At 37.3% G+C, this 11,129-nt stretch overlaps 1 protein-coding gene across 2 annotated transcripts in view; it reads right to left on the reverse strand.

The window, feature by feature from the left end:
- Nucleotides 1-11,129, reverse strand: part of LOC106881723 (solute carrier organic anion transporter family member 74D) — a 28,402-nt gene that overhangs the window by 10,601 nt on the left and 6,672 nt on the right. Inside the window, exons 2-4 of one of the 2 annotated variants that reach the window (XM_014932207.2) lie at nt 9,298-9,469; nt 7,054-7,211; nt 4,785-4,849 (exon numbers count right to left, since the gene is read on the reverse strand). In XM_014932207.2, the coding sequence (XP_014787693.1) occupies nt 4,785-4,849; nt 7,054-7,211; nt 9,298-9,469 (395 nt within the window). Of the gene's footprint in view, nt 1-4,784; nt 4,850-7,053; nt 7,212-9,297; nt 9,473-11,129 lie in introns of those variants that run through there. The other variant, XM_052967029.1, reaches the window with a different exon arrangement.

Genomic DNA, 11,129 nt, shown 5'->3' on the forward strand with positions numbered 1-11,129 from the left:
ATTATTTGTAATTCAACGGTACAGATTTCTGCAATGTGGTGCATAAATTGTCAAGTAAATGAGACGCATCTTTGCCTCCACTGATTCACTTGCAAAGTGCTGAGTAAAATTATTTCGTTGCAGACCTCCTTTGGGTCTTTTTATTATCACTGCGACACACATAGTCCCCAGTTGGTAACATTGATTTCAAGGCCCTCCTAGATGAGAGACTGGCATTCCACTTAATGTCTATGTTCCATGCTGGCATGGATTGGAGAGTTATTAATGTAGAAATATGGTATCGTAGCTACTAACAGTTGAGGGTTGCGTAGTCTAGACGGCATTTTTAGATTTCATTATTCTCTTTAACCCGGGCAAAGCCGGGTATTTCTGCTAGTTTAATATAAAGATAAGAAGCATACATACAGAAAAATAAACTTTACTTGATAGATAGACTAATTTGATACAATAGATTTTTATCGATTAAATTGAAAGAAACCATTCAGATCTAGCCAAAAAATGTAGGAATTGCCTATATGATGACCCTGGATAAATTAAGTATTTCAGATGTTCTTGTTGCAGAAAGACAGCTAGCTGGCAGAATCGCTAACGCGATATTTATCCTGGTTCATAATATGTTTTTCTTTTGTTGTTGTTTTTTTTGTTCAAATCCGAAAGAGGTCAACTTTGTGTTTTATTCTTTCAAGGTTGATAAAATATGCACCTTTTAAGTACTGGGGTCAATATTACAGACTTATCCCCTCCTCCTAAAACTGCTGGCCTTATGGCAAACTTAAAAAAGAAACATTATTATTAAAGCGGCGAGCTGGCTGAGTCGTTACCGCCCCGGATAAAATGCTTAGCGACACTTCATCCGGCTCTTTACGTTGTGTATAAATGCCACTGAGATGACTTTGCCTTTCATCCTTCTGAGGTTGAAAAAATATGTTCCAGTTGAATACTAGGGTCGATGCCATCGACTTAACACCTGCCTCGAAATTGCTGGCCTTGTGCCAAAATTTGAAACCGTATGTCGCTGTAGTAGATTCAATTTATTGAATTTACTGATATTAATTTATTAAGAAAGAAGAAAAACGAAAATTGCTTTTGTTTCCAACCTAACGACTAATGGACCATTCTTCAGCATTCATTGAGTGTTTGAATTCTTTTCTACTATAAGCACAAGGCCTGAAATTTTGGAGGAAGGGGTAAGTCGATTACATCGACCTCAGTACTCAACTGGTACTTAATTTATCGACCCTGAAAGGATGAAAGGCAAAGTCGTCCTCGTCGGAATTTTAACTCAGAACGTAAAGACGGGCGAAATACCGCTAAGCATTTTGCCCGGTGTGCTAACGATTCTGCCAGCTCGCTGCCTTAGAATAATCCTTTCAGCATTCATTGAGTGTTTGAATTCTTTTCTACTGTAGGCACAAGGCCTGAAATTTTTGGGGAGGGGACCAGTCGATTACTTAGACCGCAGTGTTTCACTGGTACTTAATTTATCGAAAGGATGAAAGGCAAAGTCGACCTCAACGGAATTGGAACTCAGAACGTAAAAACGCTAAGCATTTTGCCCAGTGTGCTAACGATTATGCCAGTTCACCGCCTTATTGAGAGTTTGAATTCGTTAGTGTGATACTCTTGCCAAAACCATCCGTTAATTTCTCCTCGGAATTACCATAACGATTAGTACATAGAACTAGGTATATTTTTTTTCTGTTAGAATATTTTATATTCTGATCAAGCGAAGGATATGAGAAGTGTCAATCAGATCAGCCAATTTGAAACACTTTATTACTTTCAAATTTTGGCTCAAGGCCAGCAATTTTAGTGCTCAACTGGTACTTATGGTATCGACATGGAAAGGATGAAAGGCAAAGTCGACCTCAGTGGAGTTTGAACTCGGAACGTAAAGACGGATGAAATGCCGCTAAGCATTTTGTCCAGCGTGCTAACGGTTCTGCCAGCTCGCGGCCTTAATTTGAAACATTATGTGAGCAACTCCAAATACTGTTGTGAGAGTTTGACATATAAACTGACTTTTGGTACTTTTAAAGGCATCCAGATGTTAATAGACAGGTCTAGGCCTGAGATGAAGTAATTGATATTCAGCTGCTTTTGAATATAATGATAGCTTTATTATTGGAACATAATATTGATTTCCAACTTTGGTATATGTCTACTAATCTATATTGAGATCGATTACATAAATCTCAGCGAACCGTCGATTGACTGAATCCAATTAAGTACTGTTAGTAGTGCATAATTAAGTGCTTTTAGTAGTACATATACTATTGCTTATTGGAGTTGAAAAAAAAAACTGAACCCCGGCGTAATTATAAGCTCAGAAGTAAAACAACATAAACAAGAGCTCTCAGAAAGCGCAAATCTCCGCCGAGGCAACACCAACGTTCTCTCAACGATTAGCCAGAGATGATTTTTAAAATGAGAATATCTGAAATAAACTCGACTGCTCTCACAAACGATAATACTAAAAATGAATCCGACAGCTCTCAAAAACTAAAAAAAAAAAAAAAAAAGCAGGAAAAATAATCCAGAATCCTTGTCCGGTACCGGATCGATCCCAAAATCTAATCAGTTCGTGCCAGTCACGAGGCCAAACTTCCCTGAAAGTTTCATCTGAATCCATCCAGCGGTTCTTGTGATATATTGTCCTCGGACAAAGAAACGAACACGACTAAAAACAATACCTCCGCCTTCGCTAAGGCGGAGGTAATAAAAGCAGCAAATGATTTCATATTCGTGCGTCATCGTCATCATCGTCATCATCATCATTATTGTCATCATCGTCATCGTCGACGTCATCATCATCATCAGCATCAGCACCTTTTACCTTTTACTTGTTTCAGTCATTGGACTGCGGCCATGTGTGAACACCGCCTTGGAGGGTTTAGTCGAACAAATCGTGTCAAGTACTTATTTTAAAATCTGGGTTCTTATTCTATCACTTTCTTTTACCGAACTACTAAGTTACGAGGACGTAAACTAACCAATACCGGTTTTCAAGTGGTGGTGGTGGGGGGGACAAAGAAATACACACATCTATATATATGACGGGCTTCCGCACAGTTTCCATCCAAATTCAAACACAAAGCGTTGGTCGGCCCTGGGCTATAGTAGAAGTCATTTGCTCACTGTGTCTCGCAGTGGAACGGAACCCAAAACACGTGGTTGCAAAGCGAGCGTCTTAACCACATCGTCAGCATCATCATCACCACCACCACCACTGCCATCACCATCATCACCACCGTCAGCACCATCAAAATCTATAGAGAAATTTGTACCCTTTTACTGTCTCGACCCAACGTGGACGCAAACGTTTAACTTATTTTTTTTATTCACGCAACCAGAATACAATATTTCACTGTATTAGTAGTTTAAACAGGATTTTTTTTTAAAACTCAGAACGCACAGAATCGGAATACATACCACAAGGTATCACTCACGATGCCCTAACAGTTCCGCCAATTGACTACTTTGGGTTGATTTACTTTATCAAGTCCGGAAAGAATGAAAGACAAAGTTGACCTCCATTGCCCGACTCACCATCACACCCAAGCTAATACGGATTGGTTATATGTACCAGGGTTGTGCTGTGTTGGGTACTATGCACTCTATCGGCCTCTGCACTGTTGATTCAGTAGAACATTAAAGATATGACAGCTTCAGGAGTGAATACTACTCCAGACAGACTGGTACTTAATTTAAACTGAGTGAATAAGGTAAAATCAAGTGCCGTGCTCATCGAGGATACAACGCGACGCTCGGTCTAGAAATTGATCCCACGATCTCATAATCAAGTATCAAACATTCTAACTGAAGACTGTGCTCTTTCACATATTATTAATACAACAACTTTTATTGGTAACACTGTTTAAGAGCCGGGAATGGTAGATTCGGTAGAAGGTTGGATTAAATATGTTACAGTAAGTGGTCACGTCAATTCGCGCCTTAATTTCATATTCAGCTGGGGTGTTTGCTTTTACTCTTATGAAATCGATACTATTATGTACTGGGGTCAATCCATAGTATTATAACCTTCTCTAACAAATTTGTGGGACTAAGCACTTACTTTATCGATGCAGTAACGATTCAGCTTGCTATTCGCCAAAATCCTTATTCAAGATATTAATACTATTGGTCTTTGAAAGCGGAGAGCTGGCACAAACGTTAGCACGTCGGAGAAGTGCTTAGCGCTATTTCGTCTGTCTTTACGTTCTGAGTTCAAATTCTGCCGAGGTTGACTTAGCTTTTCATCCTTTCGGAATCGATAAATTAAGTACCAGTTCCGTACTGGGGTCGATCTAATCGACTGGCCCCTCCCCAAAATTTCGGGCCTTGTGCTTAGAGTAGCAAAGAATACTAGTGGTCTTTGATTCGCTTGTACCATATTTCTGAAACTAACAGTATTCTTGTTGTTTTTTTTTTACTCATTTTGTGTCTTCTCTCAATGTCAGTCATAGCAGAGCAAAATCAAATTCTTTATTTTATGCCAGAATATAAAGAAGACTTTGCAAGTAAGAAGTAACCTCGTTTCAACAAATATACTCGACTGATTGGAAACATCGAATTATTTTTTTTATCGATTCTACAACACCAGTAGTAAATGGAGCCGTTTGAAACGCAAAGAAATTATAATTCGATCAGACTGATGTATCCTGAAGTTAATGGATTGTTCTGGGATATTCGACTGAACTGAAGGGTCCAAGTATTAATGAAGACCAAAATTATTGTCTTTAAAGGATTATGAGTGATTTAGTAAACAAAAAACTGTTACTTACCGAAGAGGCTGGAGAACAGAGTCATGATCGACATTGCTACCGTTCTGTCTGTTTTGGAGGTGCAACTGTGAAGAGAAAGGAAGATGGTAATCACAATAATGACGATACTGTTGATTATGATAGAAATGGAAGAATGGAAATCTTAAAAAATAAATCAATGTATCAAACATATCTATCTATCTATCTATCTATCTATCTATCTATCTATCTATCTATCTGTCGGCCTGCCTGTCTGTCTGCGTTAACAAAGAATTTGTAATGACTTACTCTTTTCGTCTCAACTTTAATAATATTTTTTCTCATATGCCTCTGCCATTTTCTGCTTCTCTCGCCAGTCTATGAATCATTGCTATGCTACCATTATTATGTCTAATACTAGCAATATAAGACATTGTGCTTCTAGCATCCCGCTTCTCCTGATGCACCACAAACTTCCACTCTCTTGCTATCCTTATGCCGTCCCCGTATCTTCATATTTTATAACCATTACCATTTGAACTGACCTATAATCACAGACGTTCCAGCTGTGATCATTCCATTATTTAACGGGACATAGAGCATATATTATCAATGGCTATATTATACAATATATCTTTCTGTTTTAAATGCAGTAGGGTGTAATTTGAAGAATATTTGGCTACTATTTCTAGCAGGCCAAATGGCTACGAAGAGACACCCCGCCCCATTGGCGCCTTGTATGTATATTTTACACAAGCGGAAAGCTTTTATATGGGAGAGACTCAGTGGGCTTCGAACATATTATTGCTGAGGGAACAATTTAACTGCCACTCTGATAAATGTGCTGGGCAAGAATATTCATATTTATATCTTTACAGTTGCTCAAATCGAATTTTGAGATTAATTGATTATTAGTACATGTTTCCTTTGTCTCACCCGAGTGTTTAATTTCGACTTCGAAATCGTGAAATGTCTGCTTGACTATATAACAATTAGGTTGGTGACTTTCACTCAATACATTCCGATCATTTTTGACGATGACAATGTGAAGTAGGTATGTCAGATAAGAAAACATACTATAGTCGCCATTGCACCTGATACGGGGTTCAATTCACGCATTACCATTCTTTTTCTTATAAGCCCTCTTTTACATTAGGATGTTACATTTTCTTTTCTTTAGATGACTTCGTCACAGCCATTTTCAAGGCCTTCTGAGACTAACGAGAAGAGGAGAGGAAATCAACTTCTGACCAGAAGCCAGGTCTGAATGCTTTTTTAAAGGCACCCAAGGGATAGTGGTGGTGACAGATTAAGTCTAGTACGATAAAAAAGGAACAGCCCTTCGGATGATCTTCAACATAGATATAGTAGAAGACATTTTTCCAATGTGGCATGTAGTGAAATAGTATCTCAAGTCATATAGTTGCGAAACAAATCTCTCAACCAAACTATACTTTAGCGCATAATCATATGATATAAACAACAAGTCTTCGCCAGTCAGCTTTAGCTTAATAAATAACGAATCCGTTTTTCCCCATTTATTTCAATCCTTTCCAATATTTGAATTAACACGAAAAACAAAAATGTTTTTATCGCAGTATTTTATGGTTCTTTTCTTTTCTTTTTGTAACTCTATTTATCTCCCACAATTTTTATTTATCCTTTGTGATATATAAAACGATTTTACCTTTTTTCAGGCACTTCACAATAGAAGGTCAAATATAAAATAAATTATAAGAAACGAGCGAATTTATGTGACAACCTAATATTTTAATATTAAAGAGAAATATATATATAAATAAAGTATATAAATTATATTTTATACATATATAATAAAAATAAACATAATTAAGGGATCAGCAACAGTTGCTTCACCGCATACCGAAGTTCAGAAATAGTAGCTAAAGTGCTAAAACTCCAACAGATAGCAATAACTTACAATGGCAAAACAAGAAGAAAAAATAACGAAACTAACCAGTCTTAGTTAATCATAGACGCGTTTCTGGATCAGAAAAGTGAAAACTTTTCATTTCCTCATCAGTATGATATTTAGTTTTAGCACTTTAGCTGCTATTTCTGAACTTCGGTATGTGGTGAAGCAACTGTTGCTGATCCCTTAATTATGTTTATAAATGTATAAGAACTTTTAAATAAGTTCTTCACCGATAATGGTGTTTACATACCGAAGGGCTTGGTAGAAATGATTAATTATTAATTTATTAATAAATTAATAATCCTTTACCCTTTTATTTGTAATATATAATAAAAATATATATAAAAATATATAAACCAGCTCAAATGTTCAACTTACCTGACTTTCACGGATGCCATCGCACTTAAAATCGCTCCAATTAAAAAGCAACGGAGAGCCAATAAAACCAGCGTATAAGTGGCACCATCGCAGTGGGTTAGGCATCTACCATGGATGGCAAACTGATTAGTTCCTGCACATGTACAGTTGAAAAACTTCTGAATTGTACAAAATAAAGGAGAACGTAACTCAGGAGAAACTATCTGCGTTTATGCATGCGTACGTGCATTTTTGTGCGTGAGAAAGAGAGGGGGAGAAAGAAAGAGAGATAGGGAGCGATAAGAGACAGGCTGATATTAATAGATAGATCGTATATGTTTGAACATTTCAAAAATCGAGAAAAATTATATGAAACGTAATGATTCGTACAACAATTTTAGGTTGACATTTTAGCCAATAGATATGTATAAGTATCGTTGTCAAAATGATTAAACTTTGCTTCACTTACTGACTTTGACATGCTTTTAAATCCATCAGCGTATCAGTTACTTCTGTGTATTAAGCCCTAGGTTCTAAGATACAAGCTAAATTTATAAGTTCTAAAATTGCAGAAGAATTCGCTGCTGGGCAGTTTAGTTTAATGGTAAAACACTTGACGCGTAATCACAGAGATGTGAGTTCGAGTCTCATGGCTGGCCAGTAACGTATTTTTCTGCGTTATATGGATAATTTATCCTGAACACGCTATTTTATAGCTTTATCACGCGTTTGAGAAATAAATTCATTTCTGTATCTTACAAGCCTCTTGTTTTAAAGTGATCTAAATTAAAACCTTTCATTAAAATTTAGTATCTTATAGGTCATAAAGGGGTACTATCTTGAAGGGTTTTATTCGAACAAATTTACCCCAGCACTTACTTTAAAGTATGCTACTTATTCTATCTCTCTTGTCGAACCTTTAAGTTACGGTGACGGAAACAAACCAACACCGGTTATCAAAGGCACACACACACTTTCTATGGGTTTCCACATTATCTCTGTCTACGAAATTCACTCACAAGGCATGGTTCAACCTGGTGCTATAGCAGAAGACGCTCGCTCAAAGTGCAGCGCAGTGGGACTGAACCCGAAACCATGTGATTGCAAAGCGAGTTTCTTAACCACACACCTACGCATGCGCTTATGTTAATTTATATTCAAAGTATTACCTCAATAATAATAATGTTATTTTAATAAATTGTTTATTATTATTTTCAAAATTAATTGAAAGAAGAGCAGTGTGTTTCAACAGAAATATGGTAATTAAATGGTTAAAATTATTTTTGCATCGTTCAAGATGTTCATCTAAGATTAAACTAGCGAACTCACGACATGTAGTACTTTTGATAACTGTAAACAAATGATGTGATCATTGCGCCTGTGTGAATAATATGGCTCTGATGTAACGGTTTTACATATTCTTCAGGAATTCGAATTCATTTTCAATCATTGTAAACAACGACAGCAAAAAGCAAAAAAGTTGCGACAGAGTTATTCTTAAGACCGAGTTGAGTTTTATAATTTACCGTTACTATAAAGAAGTCTTGGACTAAATACTATATGTTAATTAGAGACTTTGATTATAGAACTTTCTAAGATGAATTAGATATTATCTGAGGGAGAGTCAACTGTTACTACTAGCGAGTCGAACAACCACGGAGAGATCTCCCTCACTGATTCGAGAGATAAGCTGTGTCTATTTATGGCATCTGAAGGCACAATGGCCCAATGGTTAGGGCAGCGGACTCGCGGTCATAGGATCGCGGTTTCGATTCCCAGACCGGGCGTTGTGAGTGTTTATTGAGCGAAAACACCTAAAGCCCCACGAGGCTCTGGCAGGGGATGGTGGCGAACCCTGCTGTACTCTTTCACCACAACTTTCTCTCACTCTTTCTTCCTGTTTCTGTTGTACCTGTATTTCAAAGGGTCAGCCTTGTCACACTGTGTCACGCTGAATATCCCCGAGAACTACGTTAAGGGTACACGTGTCTGTGGAGTGGTCAGCCACTTGGACGTTAATTTCACGAGCAGGCTGTTCCGTTCATCGGATCAACTGGAACCCTCGACATCGTAAACGACGGAGTGCCAACAATTTATGGCATCTATTTTAGTGATCTGGATATGGAACAGGGATACTGATCACCTACCCTTCAACCTTATGTCATCTGTTGTAACGCTTATGTTATTGCCTTCTCAATATGTTTTGCTCTTATCCTCTGCAACTGATTCACGATATAGTGTTCCAAATTATATTAACATACTTACTTTCTGTTTCAAATTGTCGTAACGGCAGCCCGCAGAGCAAGGAGATTTGAATGACATACCGTTTTCACTACATACTGGTATGTATTCGTCGACTGGACATTCATGTTCTAAGCAATATATTGTAATAGAGCTCTGAACATTTGCTTCTGTCTTGACGTGCAAACTAGTGTCACTGGTTGAGACACAGCAACCGCAGCAACAACAAAAAAGGAAAGGTATTGAGTATGACATGCAGCGATAAATTTATATAATCTGTTTATTTACTTAAAGAATCTTTTTCTCTGAATGCAAGAATGAGAATAAAGTTAATTTACAATATTGTGGAAAGCTTCTTACTATGCAACGAGAGAATTAATAAATTATTGGTTCTCTCTTATATGATGATTTGCAAATAAAAATAAGTGAAACTAATGAAAACTCTTTTCTCGTAAGAAACGGCAGGTTTGAAAGGTTTAAGAAGCACTTGAATTTGCACAATATAAAAATGACAAGTGAAGTTGCCAATGCTGATATAGAGGCTGGTGCTAATTGTCCTGAGTAGCTGAAGAAAATGGTTATTGACGTGGGCTACACGTCAGAGCATGTACATAATCCTGGGAAGTGAATGCCTGCTAAAACTTATTTCTCTAGAAGAAAAATGAACACCGAGATTTAAAACTTCTCAAAAGCGTCTTTGATATGAAATTAAAGCTACTATCCCTGTATGTTACGCAAAGTTTAATTTACTTCTGATCTGGCATTCAAATAAGAAAGTACGGTTGAATAAGAGCCTTCTCGAAAGGCGGTTTACAAACATTCTTTGCTCTGCTGTAAAAAGCTGGAGTGCCAAAATATATTGTCAAAAAAGAGCTTTATTTCCAACTAAGCATAGCTCTTTTTTGACAATAGAATATGTCCCGAAGAATACAACTTTCTTTGCGCCAGCCAATAGATTAATGTGTTGGATAAAATTCGAGGTATATCATCTTAGAACTTTCAAGCAACTTATGAAAGTAATTGACAGGGAGGATAAACCGATAGTGAGAGACTTCTGGAAAAAATTCAAGATAATGGATGCTGTGGGTAACATAACTGAACCATGAGTTGATATGAAACCTTCAACTTCGAACGGTGCTTGGTAAAATATATGACCAAACTATATTCGTGACTTAACAAGTTTTCCAAAAGCAGATAAATCTACATCAAGTCAAGGAAAATATTGTGAAGCTTGCAAATGATATTGAGGTTGAAGAAGTCATGCAGGATGATGTGGTTGAGTTGCTACTATCCCAACGGAGAGAGTTTATCTAACGAGGAGCTGATGTTATCAGATCAAGACCAAGCTGAGATTACAGATGTGAATACGGAAATTTCATCTGCAAAGAATATTTCTATAGGATTGGCACTTATAGAGAGCTTCAAATTTTTGATGATAAACAACCCTAATTGTGAACGTAACAAAAATTACAAGAGGTATTTACAAGGAGCTCAGTTACTATACTGAGCTATAGGGCTTTCCTATAAGGTGTTATCCACCCCTGATTGGAACTCTCCCGTATGACATGTACGCATGCTCAGTGACTTGCTTTAACAGTTGCAATCAGCTGAATGCACATTGCCAGTGACATTTGACATAATTACCCACACTCTGTGGTCAGGATTCTTTTTTTGGTTTGATGTCGGTATCGAAGGGATTACCAGACACCGGACAATACAGTGAGAGCAGCTTTCACTCACATCGTGGTATTCGATACTGTGTACGTGCCTGTCGTGGTAAAATATGCCACTCCTTAACTGTTGCTTTGCTTTCATCCGTAGCACGAGGTAATTATGTCATTATCTGTGAAATTCGG

This window comes from Octopus bimaculoides, chromosome 4 (genome assembly GCF_001194135.2).
Source record: "Octopus bimaculoides isolate UCB-OBI-ISO-001 chromosome 4, ASM119413v2, whole genome shotgun sequence".
In the NCBI taxonomy this organism is placed as follows: domain Eukaryota; kingdom Metazoa; phylum Mollusca; class Cephalopoda; order Octopoda; family Octopodidae; genus Octopus; species Octopus bimaculoides.